The sequence below is a fragment of the Passer domesticus genome, chromosome W, assembly GCF_036417665.1.
Source record: "Passer domesticus isolate bPasDom1 chromosome W, bPasDom1.hap1, whole genome shotgun sequence".
Lineage (NCBI taxonomy): Eukaryota > Metazoa > Chordata > Aves > Passeriformes > Passeridae > Passer > Passer domesticus.
The window spans coordinates 46,144,509-46,162,234 of record NC_087511.1 but is presented as its reverse complement, the minus strand read 5'-3'; the positions used below and the strand labels follow the sequence as shown (position 1 = coordinate 46,162,234).

Genomic DNA, 17,726 nt, shown 5'->3' with positions numbered 1-17,726 from the left:
GTAAAAACCAGTTTGTGGAATTGGGGGAAAGAATAAGTAGAAAACTCAACATAACCAATTGTTGGGTCTGTGGAGGGGCTTTAATATCAGAAGAATGGCCATGGAAAGGCAGTAGCTTAGGCCCAATTGAGCTCCTTAAGTTGAACCAAACAAGTATAAGTGGAGAAAATCGACCGGAGGGGTGGATTTTGAGTTCAATAGTCATAGGGGAAGAATGTCTATGGCGCACTGGAAAATAGTTCATTTATGAAGTAAGAAAAACTCCCTGTAAAAGTTATAAGGTTAGTAACGGAACTTCTGTAAGGTGGGTCCCAGAAAGACCAACCATGTACTGGACCCAGGAAGAAGTTAAAAAGGGAAATTGTAAGTATGATAATAAAATCCGACTTTTTCAGTGTAATAATACAGACAAAAATCCTTATTTTGGCATCCCAGAAATTTCCAAATTCTGGGAAAATATAAATCAGCAAACGTTTGACTATTGGAAAGCTCCAGATGGCCTGTTTTGGATATGTGGAAAAAGAGCATACCCAAAACTTCCCTCTCAGTAGAAAGGGAGCTGCACTCTGGGAATCATACAACCAGGATTTTTTCTTTTGCCAGGACCTGATGGGGATCAATTAGGGATACCAGTTTATGAGGATCTAAAGAGAAACAAAAGATATTTAATTGGAGGATTCCAAAAATGGGGAGATGACGAATGGCCCCCTGAACGTATCTTAGAAACATATGGGCCAGCCACCTGGGCACAAGATGGGAGTTGGGGATATCAGACCCCAATTTATATGCTAAATCGAATTATAAGGCTCCAAGCTGCCGTAGAGATAATAACAAACAAAACTGGTAAGGCAATAGAATTAATATCAAGGCAGCAAACTCAAACAAGAGCTGCCGTGTATCAAAATAGGTTGGCTTTAGACTATCTCTTAGCTGAAGAAGGGGGTGTTTGTGGAAAATTCAATACATCCGATTGTTGTTTAAAAATAGATGACAATGGGGATGCTGTCCTGGACATAGTTAATGATACCAGAAAAATCACCCATGTACCAGTTCAAAAGTAGGAATCAATGTTAAATACCAGCTGGTGGGATAATGTGTTTGGAACAGAATGGTAGAAAAAATTAGGCTTCTTCCTTTTATGCGCTACAGCTGGTCTAATATTCCTTCCTTGTTTGATCCCCTGTTTTATTCGTCTCATCACCAGTGTAGTCCAAGGCATGCAATTAGTGCCCGTGGATCAAAGGATGGCTACAACAAACACGGGGCAAAGAATTATGGTGTTAAAGAAACAAAATAATGTAGAAGACCCTTTTAGAGAAGCAAGGTTGATTTGTGAAGAAAATGAGCAACTAATGAAGGCTAGAAAACAGTAAATACTGCCCGAGCCAAATTAATTATAAAGAAGAAAGAGGAAGGATTGTGAAAAGTACATATTATATGGCTCTACGCAGATATTTACTATACACATTAAGTCGTATTAAGTAGTGCTGTGTTAACATTTTAATACCATGGTAAATGTAGTTTCATAGCAAAAAGGTAACTTTTGTAGTTAAGATAGGAACTATGTATGTGGAATGTTTTCTTTTAGAAAGGAATGAGGGGCCCTCACCAGATGGCGGCTGCAGGACACCTAAATCTTTCAGAAGAAGAGAATTTATTGCTTCCTTATCAGCAGAAAACTAACTTCTTCCCACCTCGCTCAGACAGGAAGACGGCATGAGGATTAAGAGGAAGAAGTTGACAGTGACCAGACAGAATCCTGTGTTTGAATGGAATTTATGCATCATGTATGAGATGTATGAATATGCAACAGGCGACTGTTTTTAAGGGTTAATCCTCTGGTAACGGGGGTACTTTTTCCAGCTTGTGTTGCCCAGAAAAAGGTACCCAGACGTCCGTATCTCTTTGTTTTTATTGTCTCATATTGTCCTAACCTCAAATGTTCAAATTTTATTATTTTAATTATATTACTATTTTTATAGCCATTTTCTTACTATTAAACTTTTAAAATTTAAAAAAACACAAGTGATTGGCGTTTTTCACACCGGCTTGCTGGCTGAATAGCACAGGCATAGCTAAAGGGTTTAGACTTTCTTCTTTGCAAATCTGACGTTTGACTTCATGCCAGTCTGTTAGTTAAGAATTATCAAAACATTTTTGTGAGTTTTCTAATTTTGGGATTATAGCTGGCGAAGTTTCAGGGTTTAGTGTCTCATTTTGGGTTGAGACATCTGTCCCAAACATTGGGGGGACTTTGGAGCTATTTGGAAACAGTTCTTTTTCGGAATTTTTTTGTGTTGGGATCAAAGGGTTGGCATTTGTAGGGGCAAAATAGTTCTCTGTCTGTCCTGTATTTATTAAAGCGGCTGTCATAGTCCACCCTCCGCCTCCTCGTTGTACGGTTTGTGTGCCAAGCTGTGGCTGTGCGCACGAATCGTGATACAAAGTAGTCCCACTCGGTAGTAGGAGTACGGAAGGCGAAAACGCATCTGGGTGTTCGAGGAGGTGCGGGCGTGACTCGGGCCTGCGGGATGCGGCGGCGGCGGCAGGGAAGCAGTCGGCGGAGGCACAGGACAAGGCGCTATAGGATTGGGTTGCTGTGGTGTTGTGTATAGACCCAGCGGCGGCGGAAGTGAGGGGAGAGGGCACATGGATGCCGGCTGGGGCTGGACAGCGGCATGCAGCGGGTCGGAACCGGGAGGCTGTATCAAAGCTGCCGCGAAAGCAGTGGCGGGTGGCGGCGGGGCCGCGGAAAGATAACTGCGGCGTGCGACTGATCCGGGAGGCAGTGCTGTGGTTGGATGAGTAGGCGCGGAGTGATGTTGCGGGTTTGGGGGTTGTAGCAATTGCGCACGCGTGGATTGAGTCACCAGGTCGACGTGGGGAGTCATGACGGCGGTTGGCTGCATGGCGGGCGGGTCGGGGAGTGTAGGAGGTGGCGGAACTGCGGAAACGGGAGCAGGGACTGCGGCCGCGGTCGTGGAAGGGAAGGACGGGACGTCCGTGGTTACCGGAGGCGGCGGAGCTGCGGCATTCAGCAGCTCGGGGGCGGGAGGCTGCGGTAGAGAAGGCACGGCGCGGCCCGGGGCTGCGGCTGCGAACGGCGGCGGGGCCGTGACCAACGGGGGTGCCTCGGGGGGTCCAGGAGGGGGAGGGTGGGCCGGGGTGGCAGGCGGCCCGGCGGGCAGCGGTGGCAGGAGCGGGAGAATGACCGCGGGCGGCGGCGGGGCGGCCCCGTCAGCAGGAGATGATCCCGGGGTGGCGGGAGGCAGAAGGAGCGGCGTGGAGGCGGTGGGAGTCTGCTGCGGGGGGGCCATGGCGAACGGTGGGCCAATCGGTGGCTGGATCGCGGCGTGCAGGCGCTGGGCTGGGGTGGCTGCTGGCCCGGCGGGCAGGAACGGCACTGCCAGAGCGGCGGTGCCAGGAGACTGAGCTGGAGCGGCGGCAGGCACGGGAGAGGCTGTAGACCACCCGCGCAGACGCCGCGGCGCCGGCACGGGGTGGCTTGGGGGCCTGAGGCGCCCCTTGTCCCAGAATTGCTCCGGAACGCCGGCAGGGTATCTGCCCTGCCGGGGGGCCGGTGGGCAGCTCGGGGCGTGCTGCACGCGCTTGAACGCCAGGGCAGGGTTCCCGCGGCAACGTGCACAAGGGGCGCTGGGGACGCCAGCGCGGCCGCGACAGGCGTTCTCTGCACCGCAGATCCGGGAGCGGAAGGAGACTGCAAAGACGCAGGAGTGCCGGACGCGGACGGGACTTCGGCCACCACCGGCGCTCTGTCAGTGGCAGCAGGGGGCACTTGGGGAACGGGAAGAAGGGTAGCTGCTTGGCTTTGCAGAGGGCCCGCTATGATAGCGGCCACGGCCATAAGAGGTGTGGCTAGAGGAGCGGTCGCACTCGCGGGTAGCAGGGGGGGAACGGACGACCCCGCAGGGGTATTGGGGGGCGGGGCCGCCATGCTGCCAGTAGCGGGGGTGGGGCCGCGGTGACGCTGGTGGGTGGGCTCCTAGGGGCGGAACCGGTGGCGGGAACCGCGGTAGCCGGGACAGCAGAGGCCAACGGGATGGCGGGAGCGGTGGGAGGGGCCGTGGGGTCCGTTGGGGCGGCTGGAGCCGGGGAAACAGGTGTCGGGACCGCGAGGGCGGGGGGCGGGGCGGCAGGGGTCAGCGGGACCGCGGGTACCGGAGCTGCCAGGTCGGGCGGGGAGGTGGGGGGCGTGCCCTGTTGCAGACTCGCAGCAGGAGCGGAGCTCCGCGGGATGACTGCTGCCGGCGGTGCCCCTGCAGCAAACAACTCCACCAGCGCCCTGCAAGCTGGGACCAGCTCCGTGGCAGACATATCCCGGCGGGAGACATTAAAGAGCTTAATCCCAACTGTGTCCCAAAAGTCCCTGGTAAAAACGGCTGAACGGTCAGCGTTTGGGAAGTTAATCAGTCCATTCTAAGAGTTTTTTTAGCTCCTGTTTCTGTAATTTACTTGGACTAGAACTTAATAAATGCTTTAGTTGCTTATAGAGATCTCTGTCATGGGCAGAGTGAATTTGTCCCATTATTAGACCAGTGTGTTACCAACCTCGATGTCGCAGAAGCAGGGTCCTCAATCAGAGCTCAGTCATGGGGGGCTGGCCAGGCACTCCTGTCAGTGCTCAAGATGCTGCTTTTGGGTCTCTCCTCAGAGCTCTGGTTTGAGGTGTCGCTTGGCAATGGCTTTCTGTGCTCGGGACCTCGCAGATGGGACTGCACTCAGAGCTCCAGTGCGAGTGGTGCACAGCAGTGCTCGCCTGTGCTCGGGGCGTGCGGCAGGGTCCTTCCTTAGAGCTCCGATTGGCACTGCTTAGCAATGTCTCCGTGCTCGAGGGATGCCACGGCAAACATCCTCAAAGAGCCCCAGGTGGCTGCTGCACAGCAGCAGCCGCCCATGCTCGAGGACTGCCAGGCAATTTCCTCCGAGAGCTCCAGGTAATCGCTACGTAGTAACGACTCCCCATGCTCGAGGTTTGCCTCGGTAAAATTTAAGAGCTCCGGCTTTCACACTGCGCAGCAACGGTATGCCATGCTCACGACACATTTCAGGCAGCTATAACTGGTCTTTTAGTTACCATCCATGGAGAAGTCTCCCACAGGTGGAAAAGCTGAACTGGCCCTTCAAACACGTTTGGGCGCCAGACTGTGGGAGCTGGAGGGGGTCAGGACGGTCAGGACAAACGCAGACAAGAGATCTCTGAAGCTAGGTCTTGGGACTTGCGGTTTATTGCAGAGGGCATGGGTGCAGGAGCCCTGCTTGGAGCTGCCAGCCGCAGCTCAGAGCAGGCCCCAAAGAGAGAGGTAAAGAGAGCAGTAGAGAGAGAGAATGAATGCAAGAGTGTGGTAAAGAAAGGATGAAGAGAATGGTTCCCGTTACAATACAATAAATCTTCTTCTATGTTGAATATTCTAATTCTTACTAACCAATCTAATAGAAGATACAAATCCTATAGCATTTACATACAGCCTATAAGAATCATTACATTACCCTACTGTGTTACATTTTAAACCCTAAAAACTACTCTTTGGACCCCTTCTGCTAAGCTAGTAGGGTCTGCTCTAACCCTTAGACCTGTGTGCAAGCAGAGGGTATTGTTTCATCAAATGGGGATTACCTTCAGCTGGCCATACCATTGTTCTCCAGTTGTTCAGTAACTAAGGTATCTCAAAGCTTGCTTTCATTTCAATCTCGCTTATAGTTTCCATATTCTCAAAATCTTTTGCCAGGCAATCATATTTATAAGGCTTTCCTGTATCATCTTCCCCAACAGGCCACCTTGTTCCTCCATGCTCTTGCACCAAAATTCCTTTAGCATGACCCTGTTTAACATCTACATATAGTTCAAATTCCTTTTCTGAGTCTGGAAGAGCTAAGACTGGGGCCTTAACCAATTTGTCTGTTAAGTTTTTTAAACTTTGCTCTCCTTCTGGTGTCCATACCACAAGATTAGGACCATCTTGGGTCAAAAAGTCATATAAAGGTCTGGCCACAACAGAAAAATCCTCAGTCCATGCTCAGCAGTATCCCACCAACCCTACAAACTGCCGTAACTCCTTTTTTGTCTGGGGTAATTGTACTTGTAAAATCCCTCGTATTCTGTCTGGATCAATACACCATAACCCTTCAGTCAGCATGTGTCTCAAATATTTGACCTTTTTCTCTACCAAGTGTGCCTTCTTTTCAGATACTCTAAGTCCTTTTTAAGCAAGAAAATTAAGCAGCTTTACAGTAGCCTCTTCAACCACCTTTTTATGTTCCCCAGATAAAAGCAAGTCATCCACATACTGCAACAACCTAACTCCTGAGGGTGGAGTAAATATTTTCTGCAAAACTTGCCCAAACGAAACCGGTGACTCAGTGTATCCCTGTGGAAGAACTGTCCATGTCAACTGTTGCTTTACCATTTTTCCTCCTTCCTCCTGTTCCCACTGTTGTAGGTAAAAATTGATCAAGCCTATTTAATAATCAAATAAAAATATATAATTTATTGCACGACTGATATACAGTCTTGACAGCCACAATCAAAAGGACAGCATCGACCCCAGGATCGGTGCTGGGTGAACCGTGATCTGACCTCTATCGCATCAGACCCTCTCTGTTCAGGAAGGCAGTCTGGTAGAGTCAGCTTTTGTACTCTTTTTGTTGCCTGAGGCAGTCCCTCTTGTTCTTTCCATAGTTAAACATATTCATGTTGTCTCCTTTCTCTGTGTTGGGCTGGGCAATGTGGTTCCTGGCAAGTGATGAATGCTGATTGTAGGGTTACTGGGACCCGGCATTCAGATGCAAGTTCCCCCATAGCTTTTGATCTCAGTGCTTGACAAGCGTTCATCATCCAGGTGGCCTTTGAGTAACGACCCATCTCCTCCAGACCCAGGCTCTTTTGGTTGCAAATTAGACCTCTCCTCCCTGACGTCTGCAGTTTCGAAATGACATGCAGCAGTCTTCTGGTAAGAGGCAATCCCTTGGCTCCCGCATGTGGATTTGGAAAAGGCTTGCGAAATATTTCTTTCAAACACTATAACATATATTCTTATCATATTCTATGTTATGAATAAAAAGTTATCTATTTTTTTTAGGTTGCAGAGTTAAAAACAAGTCAAACCAGTGCTGTTTAAGTTAGTTTCATTGTTAAGAGTTCTTCTTCAATTACCTGTTAATGGTTGGTGATTAACCATTGTCACCCTGATGCTTGCCAGGGAGGGACACCGGGACAGACCCTCCAGGTACGAGGAGAATGGGAGTGGCATTAGAGCCAGTATGCAGATGAGAAATGCATTGCGCCCCGAATTTTGCAGTTTTCCAGGAAAACCCCTAAGAATTACGAGCTAACATAGAACTAAGTGACCTAAGTGATGTCTAAGGATGGGAACGTAGTCCAGTACCTGCTTGGATCCTTTTTGCTTCTCACCCTAGCCTGAAAAGATGTTGATTAAAGAGACGACCCAGGGTGTTGAACCAAAAAGGCTGAATCTGCTAATCTCCCGTGAGGACGGAATCCCCAGCTCTGCCTGCAGACCAGCGGACACAGTGGCATCACCCTCCTCCTCCGTGCCACTCCTGGGAGCAACGGCGGCGTGGGCGCGACCCGTTGATTTCTCCCCAACTGAGCTGATTCTTTTTAATAAAGGCATTTAAAAGGAGAAAGATCTCCTGCCCATTTATTTCAGGGGACTCATCTGGGATAGCCACGCCTGAAGAGGACACCAGGACTGGGACGGCCGCCCACCCTGGACCTGCAGGACAGCTGGCTATTGGGACCAGAGAAGATCGGCTTGGGACAGTGACACGGAGGAGCGCCAGATTGGTGAGTATATCCGGTGGCGGGAGAAGGAGGCGAGCGTGTGTGAGTGAGACAAGGGCTGGCAGCTCAGCCCCTCGAAATGAGTGAGGACCCCTCAGTACCGCGGTTCCGCACCCCCTCGAGGGGGCCGGCCAGGAACAGGGGGAAGCGAGTAGAACTGGTGATTGAGGCGCCTCCAAAGGGGTAAAGAGGACCCCCCTCTGGGCGTGCGGAGGAAATACTGTGTGAGTGGCATGCACCCCAAAAGACCTGATACAGGTCCTAACAAAGGAAGTTAGGTGATTTAGAAAATCAGGCAGTTTTGAAGTCCTGACAAAGGAGGTCAGGCATACCTCAGAAGCCAGGGTCTCGAGGTTTGGCTGGTTGAGTCTTGGCAAAGGAGGCCAAGGTCTCTCTAAGTCCTGACGAAAAGGGTCAGAAAAATTGGAGTTTTGGCAGGAGGTTGAGACTTCTTAAATAAGATATATTTCCTTTAGAGAAAAGGCATCTTTGTGATTTGTTTTGAGGCTGGAAAAAAATGGGAGGGTGCAATAGTAAGAAAAGTGGCCAAAGACTGAGAAATATACCTCCCCAAAGTCGCCTACGTGAACTATTAGAGAAATGGGACTCTATAGAAGCCACAGAAGGATTAGATAAAGTTAAGATGATTCACTACTGTTCAGAAGTGTGGCCAGAATTAGAGGTGCAAGGAGGATGGCCATGGTGTGGGACAAAACACAAGTAGATGTGTCAACAGCTGAGTAACTATCTGACGGCTCGAGAAGATACTGATCCCGAGCAACTATTATATGTCGCTTGTTGGTTGAATGCTATAAAGAATGAAGGAGTGCAAATTTGTAAAGTGCAGAGCAAGAAAGGGGGGAGTGAAAGAGGGGATGCTGGAGTTAAAGAAATTGGTAAAAGGTGGGACCCCCTAGACTACTTGCCTCCTGATGCCCCTCCACCTTATAATCCTCTCCTTCAAGCGCTTCAAATAGCAGATCCAGTTCTTCTCCCGGCTGCTATGGGGGCCATTCCCTCACCATCCCCTTCGACTCCTTTAGCTGCTTCTGTACCACCACTAATACCTACTTCACCTGCTGCATGCTCCACCCCTTCTCCAGCTACACTTAACATGCACCCAAGCTCTTCTCCCCCTCCTACTGCTGTCCCTCCACCTCCTCCTAACTGGGACACAAATGCTTCCTTACCGGGTAACCTCTTATCACCAGGTACAGCCGTTGACCTACAGCAGGTCCAAGTTAATGCCAATACCCCTCAAATGAGTAATCTTGTGTCTGAAGATGGGCCATACTGTGGTACCCAATCCAAGACCTCCAAGGCAGAGAGACTTTTTCCACTTAGAGAAGTTCCTATGGGAGGAGTAGCAGGAGGTGTTGGTTTTGTGAATGCTCCTCTAACTGCTTCTGAGGTGAGAGGATTCAAGAAAGAGTTAGGGAATTTAGTTGAAGACCCCGTGGGCATTGCTAACCAAGTGGATCAGTTTTTAGGTCCAAATATCTACACTTGGGGGGAGATGAATTCCATTCTAAATATATTATTTTCTCCAGAAGAGTCCCGAATGATTAGGGCCACAAGCATAAGAATTTGGGAAAAAGATAACCGTCCAGGGCCCCAAGTGCCATCAGGAGAAGACAAATTGCCAGTAGTGGATCCCAATTGGAACCCTAATCAAGAGGAAGGGAGGAAAGCCATGATGGAGTACAGGTCTCTGATAATTCGAGGGATCAGAGAATCAGTTCCCAAAGGAACTAATACAAAATTGGCATTTGAGGGCGCACAAGAGAAGGATGAAACTCCTGCTACTTGGCTTAATCGCCTGAAGTGGAACTTTCAATTGTATTCTAGAATAGACCCAGACACCAAAGAGGGTGAAGTGCTACTAAAAGTCCAATTTGTCACTAAATCTTGGCCTGATATACGAAGAAAACTAGAAAAGATTGAGGATTGGCAAGAAAAAGACATTAATGAGTTATTGAGGGAAGCACTGAAGGTGTATTTAAGGAGGGAAGAAGAAAAAGCAAAGGCCAAAGCTAGGATCATGGTCTCTATAGCAAGAGAAAGTGTGGGAGCAAGCAACTCTTTCCTGCAGGCCAAGGCCACAAAAGAGTGGGGGAGTCCACCACCAGGAGCAGGTAGGGTTAGGCCAGTATGTCATGGTTTGACCCTGGCACAAGGCCAGGGCTCCTATGAAAGGTGTATTTCCAAAATGGTTATTGTGTGATGTGACCCGGGAATAGAACAAAGCAGGCTCTTATTCGGGGATGGAGGGAAAAACACAACACTTTATTCATTACAATATCTAGAAAGGAACACATACAAAGCTAAGAATGAAAACCTTCTAAATACATTCCTCCTCCCCCCTCCCTTCTCTCCACAGATTCACTACCCCTCAAATAATCAACCCTCAAATCCATCAGGGAGAGAGGAATCTCCCCTTGCACTATAGGCTTCCCCCAGAAACACAACTGAAACCTTCTGTGCTTCTGTGTTACCCATGGCTTCACCGAGAACATCGGCCCTTGTGACTTCTCCCCGCCTATGTCCAATGCTCTCGCCACTGGACACGGGCTAGGACTGCTTTTAGGGTTTCCCGTTTAAAGATGCTCCACCTAGTTCCAGAAGCAACAGTCTCTCAACTTCAGGACACCAGTCCCCCCCAAATTTCACCCCCTGGGGCCGAAAGGCCTCGTGAACAGAGATCTCAAACCCTCTCTGAAGACAGAGGGCATCTTACGCCCTTCTCACCCATCTCTGTTCTCACCACTGCTTCACCTCTCAACTTTGGGACACCAGTCCCCCCCAAGTTTCACCCCCTGGAGCTGAAGAGCCTCATGAACAGAGATCTTCCTCTCCGTGGAGACAGAAGGCATTCCACACCCTCCTCAGCTGTCTCTGTTCACGCCGCTGCTTCACTCTTGACTCCAGGGTATTGCCTCCCCCTAAATACAGTCTCTGGATCACAAGAAAAAAAACACGGGTCTGTCCATGGCCATACAAGAAAGAGTCCAGCCCAAGGCCACTCCATCATCTCTTCTCACCTAGGATTCTTCTCTCCTCGTCCAGCTTTCCTCACGCCCATTTCGTCTCTCATCTCTCTCTCCTCATTCTGATTCAGGAGGATCAGTATTTGTAAGGTTTCCATTATTCTACAAAGGAGTTAAAATCTTCCCTTCTGTCTGCCCAGGACTCCCACAGCTGCCGGGCACCTTCTCTCGCCGCATCCCCCGCTTCTGGCCGGCTGAGCTGCTAGCACAGTCTCTATCGCTCTCTCCGGGGGGAGGGCTGCCCAGACATCTCAAGTCTCTTCCACCCCTGTACAGTCTCCTCCACCCCTGCACCTTTTGGGAGCTCTAGCCTCCTCCCCACAAGCCTCATGGCCTCCGCCTCCCCCACCCAAATGCAGCTGAGCAGGAGAGAAGTCAGACTCCACTCACCAATGCCAGATTCCCAAAGAGGAAGTTCTCTGGGAATCTCCTGCTTTTAACCCCTGTGTGTTCTCAAAAGCGTATCCAAATCCCCAGTAGCCACACCAGATGCCAATTTCAAATCTGGCCACTGATTAGTTTGACCTAGACTTTTCCAAAAACTCACTTCCGGGCCAAACCATGACACAATACCATCAGGTACAAGAGGAACGGAGAGGCCTCAAGCCCCTTTAAGTGAAAAGCGTTGCTATTACTGTGGGCGGACTGGGCACATTAGAAAATTCTGTAAAAAGCTGAATCTTGATGAAGCAATAGCCAGAGAACAAGAAGCCTTAGAGAAAATGCTTAGAGGCGACGATTAGGGGTGTCAAGGGCTCTATACTTTAGGGGACCCGATGCAACACCTAGAAGAGCCCTTGGTAAACTTTGAAGTGGGACCCCAAAATGAAGAATTTGAATTTTTAGTTGATATAGGAGCAGATAAGTCCTGTCTTAACAAAATATCAGAAGGTATGGTAATTGGTAGAAAATTTTGTGAAGTATTAGGGACTGAAGGGAAACCATTTAGAGCCTCAGTGATTGAGAATGTAAAAATAATCGGAAACTCAAGGCGCTGTGAAGCAAATTTGATCTACCTGCCTAAACTAGAAAAAAGTTTGTTAGGGAGAGATCTACAAGTTCATTTGGGAGTAGGAATTGTCCCGAGAGAAGGGAAAATGGTGGTACAAATAATGAAGTTATCCCAAGGTGATGTTGCTGAAATAAGCCCAGAGGTGTGGGCTGAAGGAGGAAAGCGGGGCCTACTGGACATTCCTCCAATAACAATAAAAATGCAAGATGGTACTTCACCCATATGGGTCAAACAGTATCCAATTTCCCTGGAAGGAAAGAAGGGGCTAGCCATAGTTATTGAACAATTGCTGCAAGAGGGAATTTTGGAACCCTGTATGTCACCACATAATACCCCTATACTAGCAGTTAAGAAAGCTGAAGGGAAATACAGGCTGGTACAAGACCTAAGAGAGGTGAACAAAAAGACCATTGCTAGACATCTGGTTGTGCCCAACCCATATAATCTTCTAAGCCGAATTCCAAGAGAACACACTTGGTTCACTATTATAGACTTAAAAGATGCTTTCTGGGCATGTCCTCTGGCAGTAGAATGTGAAGATTGGTTTGCCTTTGAATGGGAAGACCAAAGTACAAAAAGAAAACAACAGCTAAGATGGACCCAATTATCACAAGGGTTTACTGAATCACCCCACCTCTTTGGACAAGCCCTAGAGGGTTTGTTAGAACAGTTTGTTCCTGAAGAAGAAGTACAAATCCTGCAGTATGTTGATGACCTGATGGTATCAGGGAAAGGAAAAGATCAGGTCAGAACAACTAGCATTAAACTTTTGAACTTTCTGGGAGAGAAAGGATTAAAAGTCTCACAAGAGAAGCTACAGTTTGTACAACCAGAAGTAACGTACCTTGGGCACATAATAGGAGAGGGATATAAGAAATTGAGCCCTGACAGAATTTCAGGCATCATATCTCTCCCAGCTCCACAAACAAAAAGAGATGTGAGAAAGCTTCTAGGCCTGTTCGGGTACTGCAAGTTATGGTTGGATCAATACTCACAAAGTGTGAAATTTTTATATGATAAGCTGGTAGACCCAGATCCCATAATTTGGACAGCAGAAGACAATCAACAACTAGAGAACTTAAAAGAGAAGTTGTCTTCTGCTCCAGTCCTAAGCTTACCAGACCTCAGGAAGGGCTTTGATCTTTTTCTAAGTGCTGAAGGAGGTATAGCCTATGGTGTACTAACTCAAGAGTGGGAAGGCTGCAGAAAACCTGTAGCTTACATCTCCAAATTGTTAGACCCAGTAGCTAGAGGTTGGCCAGTTTGTATACAAGCCGTAGCAGCAACTGCTATTCTGATAGAAGAGACCCAAAAATTGACCTTACAAGGAAAAATTAAAGTACATATCCCTCACGATCTTAAAACAGTGCTGAGCCAAAGAGTTCAACAGTGGCTAACCAATGCAAGAATATTAAAATATTAAATAATACTAATGAACACAGAAAATTTAGAATTCATCACATCAAACACCCTCAATCCAGCACAATTCCTTATGGGAGAGCCTATAGAGAGTTTAGAACATGATTGCCTTGAATTGATCAGTCTCCAAACCAAAGTAAGAGAGGATTTAGAAGATCAGCCTCTAACAACTGGAAGAATTTTGTTTATAGATGGCTCTTCGAGGGTAGTAGATGGAAAAAGAGCTTCAGGTTATGCCATCATAGACGGAAAAACTTTACAAATTGATGAAAAAGGAAAACTACCCCAAACCTGGTCAGCCCAAAGTTGTGAAATATATGCCCTGAAAAGAGGATTAGACCTATTGGAGGGAGACCGGGGAACCATTTATACAGATTCCCAATATGCATTTAGAATAGTACACACATTTGGGAAAATATGGGAGGAGCGTGGATATCTAAGCTCAAAGGGAAAAAGCTTAGCTCATGAGAATCTAGTCAAGTCTGTATTGCAATCTCTACAAAAACCAACAGAAATAGCAGTAGTCCATATAAAAGGGCACCAAAAAGGACACAGCCTTGAAGTTAAAGGAAACCGACTGGCTGATCAGATAGGAAAGGAAGCAGCTTTAGAACCAGGGGATCCAGTAAAAGTTTTTAAAGCAGAAACCACACCCGAGGAGGATGAAAGAGAAAACCCCATATTTAGTGAAAAAGAATTAAAGGCTATAAAAGATTTAAAGTTACACCAAGGGCAACGAGGGGAGTGGTTAACATCAGACGGACAGGTATTTTTAAACAAAGCACTTGCTGGGACAGTGCTAACAGAACTACATAAATTAACCCACTGGGGAGTCCAAGGACTATGTGATCATTTCCTAAGAAATAACTTGTGCATAGGTGTATATGACCTAGCAAAAGCAATCACAAAGAGGGTGTTTAATTTGCCAAAAAGTAAACCAGAAAGTCATGAGAAAAGTAACACCTGGAGGGAGGGAACTAACTCTAAGACCTTTCCAGAGCATACAAATAGATTTTACTGAGATGCCCCCAGTACAAGGATACAAATATCTACTAGTTATAGTAGATCATCTCACTCACTGGGTAGAAGCCTTCCCAACCAAAAGGGAAACAGCCCAAGTCGTGGCCAAAGTAATCTTAGAAAACATTACCCCCAGATACGGAATGGTGAATACCATAGACTCAGACCGAGGTCCACATTTTGTGGCCCAAACATTGCACAATATTATTGAAGCTTTAGGAATAAAACGGAGATTGCATACTCCATGGCACCCCCAGAGTTCTGGGAGGGTGGAACGAATGAACAAAACTCTCAAAAATGTATTGACTAAATTAGTTGAAGAAACAAAAATGAATTGGCTAAAGTGCTTGCCCCTAGCGCTCTTGCACATCAGAACAAGACCCCGGTCTGATATAGGGATTTCACCCTATGAAATGATGTTTGGACTGCCATTCTTGTTAACACCCTATAGCACAGGAGACTATCTGGAAGGAGAAGAAGCCACCAGAAAATATTTGGAAGTCATTGGAAGAACCCTAGAAAGACTTAGAAAAAGAGGATACCTCCCCCAAACCTCCCCTCTTGACACAAAAGCACATGACATAAACCCAGGAGATTGGGTTTTAATAAAATCCTGGAATTATAGACCATTAATGCCTAAATTTGAAGGCCCCTTTCAGGTACTCCTCATCGCTAATTTTGCTGTGCAAACCAGAGAAAAAGGTTGGACCCACATCAGGAGAATTAAAAGACCAGTCCCACCCCCGAGCATTGGACAAGATTCGTCAGTGTCTCCCTCTGGTACTGGACCAGATTTCACACCACTCTCACCCCCGAGCATTGGACAAGATTCTTCAGTGTCTCCGTCTGGTATTGGACCAGATTCTACACCACCCTCACACTCTAACTCAGGACAGGATTCAACCGCATCAGGAGTTAATTCAGCTGAGTATACTATTATAAAAGGACCAAATGACTTAAAGTTGACATTCAAAAAGAAGAACCAAAAAGACTGATGAACTGCATTAAAAAAAAAAAAAAGCTTAGAATCATAACATGTCTTGAAGTGTTTTAAGAAATTTGTAAAAGTTAAAAATTGTTAATAAGTAATTCTGGTTAAGTTGTCCCAACTTAGTACCAAAAACCCCAGGTTAATCTTCTCCAGAGTGCTCCCCTAGGAGAGACCAAATTAGCAGGGACAGATCAAGAGAGTTTTAACCAGAGGAGCAAGAGACTCTAAAGAGCTTGGAGACTTCTTCTCAGTAAAATCCTCAAGAGGCAAGGCCGGGTGGGCAGACTGTGCAAGATGACCCATACCGGACTCTTGGGAAGGGTAGTAGTGATGGCTCTGATTGCTGGTGGTGCTCTGGAGAGCCCAGGAGAGCTGTGCAATGAGTACTACCAACCTCTCTATGAGAAAGAAGTAAGTTCCTTGCTGAGAGTCCACAACAATTGTGTTAACCTCTCCCAATTGATCCTTTATCAAGAGAAGGAGAAAATATATTGGATGGCCCGGAACACCGCCACCTTTAGGCAGCCACTCCTGGGAGAGCACCCTGTAGGAGAGGCCTGGTGGTGCTTTGAATGTGATACTACTAAAGCAAGCCTGGTAAATCTGGTGAAAGGAAAAGGTATTTCTAAATATTGGGAGGGCACGACAAAAACTAATATATTTCGGGAAACCCCTAAACACCTGTTTTGGGTCAATGGTACCACAGCATCCACTGAATTGCCAAGAGACTGGTCTAGTGGTGGCATCATTAGAATTATAAAACAAACTGTCTTTATAATACACAAAGAATCTGGATCAAGTTTAAGAGTTCCTATATATGAGAATTTAAGAAAAACAAAACTGAAGAAGCAATATATGTTAAACAAAATTTTGCAACTACAATCACAATTAGAAGTAATATCTAATCAGACCACATTAGCTCTTAATCATATTAATGACCAACTCAACCAAACCAAAACAGTAATTTATCAAATCAAATTAATTGTAGCAGTCATTAGAAACACCTTAAATGAAATAAGAAAACTAGCATATTTAAGAAATCAAAGGACTCCTACACTTGATTCCAGTTGGTGGGATAATCTATGGACTTGCAAAAAAAGTGGGAAAACTATAACCTTCACTGTGTGTACACTTGTTAGTTTGTTCTTATTTCCCTGTTTAATTAAAATAGTGACATCTGCTGTACAGAATAACCTAAGGATCTCTAAAGAGATTAACCTAAAAAAACCAAAAAATGTAATGAAGTTAGGTAAATATGATCAGCAGAGTGCTCAGGAAATTTATAATCAATACAAAAACTATAGGAAATTCTATGTTAATGAGCCAAAAATTGTAAGTTGATGCAAGCTTAAGACTGATCAAAGAAAAAGAGGGGGGACTGTTATGAATAAAAAGTTATCAATTTTTTTTAGGTTGCAGAGTTAAAAACAAGTCAAACCAGTGCTGTTAAGTTAATTTCATTGTTAAGAGTTCTTCAATTACCTGTTAATGGTTGGTGATTAACCATTGTCACCCTGATGCTTGCCACCGGGACAGACCCTCCAGGTGCCAGGAGAATGGGAGTGGCGTTAGAGCTAGTATGCAGATGAGAAATGCATTGCGCCCCGAATTTTGCAGTTTTCCAGGAAAACCCCTAAGAATTACGAGCTAACATAGAACTAAGTGACCTAAGTGACGTCTAAGGATGGAACGTAGTCCAGTACCTGCTTGGATCCTTTTTGCTTCTCACCCTAACCTGAAAAGATGTTGATTAAAGAGACAACCCGGGGTGTTGACACGATCCGTCCTAAGGACGTGATTTGTGAAGGTTCTTTTTCACTGATCTCAGGGTGCAAAAACTGACACGACAAGGGGATTTGTAGTAAAATCAAAACAGAGATACTTTTATTGTATAGCCATAGCAAAGATGCGTTAGAGAGAAGGGGAATGAAGAAAGGGGAAAGAATAAGGAAAAGAAAAAGAAGAGAGGGAGGGCAAGGAGGTATATAACTACCAGACGTGCGGATGACAAAGTCCCTCGAAGTCCGGTCGACGAAGAGGCCTGTTGTCTTCACGTCAGGGGAGATCTCAAAGGTATCAGTCAGCTCTAACCTTTTTTATAGTCCTTTTGAAATGGGGGAAGGGGACACATTTCAAAATAGTCTATTGATAAAGGGTACAAGGAGTCCATCAGTAGTCCATCAGGAGCAGGCGTCGTCAGCAGCAGATGTCGTAGGCAAGAACCATTGTGTTCTCGGTCCAGTGGTCACTTGCAAAACTTGCTTTGGTCCCCACGCACGCCTTCCCTCACCCTACGGTAGGGATTTCAGTCTCAGTCCTTTTGGGAAGAAGAGGGGAGCTTTTCCATGTAGGGGTCGCATGTCTCAGTCCTTGAGGGGAGAGCCCTCTCCCATCTCAGTCCATCTGTCACGGTGG

The 17,726-nt window shown here is 46.7% G+C and overlaps 1 protein-coding gene across 21 annotated transcripts; it reads left to right on the top strand.

Moving 5' to 3' along the window:
- The first annotated feature begins 2,277 nt into the window (after window positions 1–2,277).
- On the top strand, window positions 2,278–17,509 carry LOC135289041 (uncharacterized). 21 transcript variants are annotated; one of them, XR_010351852.1, is made up of 4 exons: window positions 2,812–3,070; window positions 3,700–3,775; window positions 7,689–7,825; window positions 14,980–17,509. XR_010351852.1 is itself a non-coding variant. In XM_064402421.1 (3 exons), exon 3 carries the CDS (start codon window positions 13,314–13,316, stop codon window positions 14,319–14,321), a length of 1,008 nt encoding a protein of 335 aa, XP_064258491.1. In that variant the 5' UTR covers window positions 2,812–3,070; window positions 3,700–3,775; window positions 7,689–13,313; the 3' UTR covers window positions 14,322–17,509. The 21 variants fall into 21 exon arrangements, 1 of the variants encoding a protein (XP_064258491.1); XR_010351841.1 differs by lacking the exons at window positions 7,689–7,825; window positions 14,980–17,509 and adding exons at window positions 6,537–6,636; window positions 6,890–7,667 and having other exon boundaries at window positions 3,700–6,458; XR_010351838.1 differs by lacking the exons at window positions 7,689–7,825; window positions 14,980–17,509 and adding exons at window positions 6,537–6,636; window positions 6,858–7,667 and having other exon boundaries at window positions 3,700–6,458.
- The last annotated feature ends 217 nt before the right edge of the window (window positions 17,510–17,726 follow it).

What these genes read in the sequence shown, in the direction of transcription:
- LOC135289041 (XM_064402421.1), top strand. Translation starts at nt 13,314, where the DNA reads ATGAACACAGAAAATTTAGAATTCATCACATCAAACACCCTCAATCCA.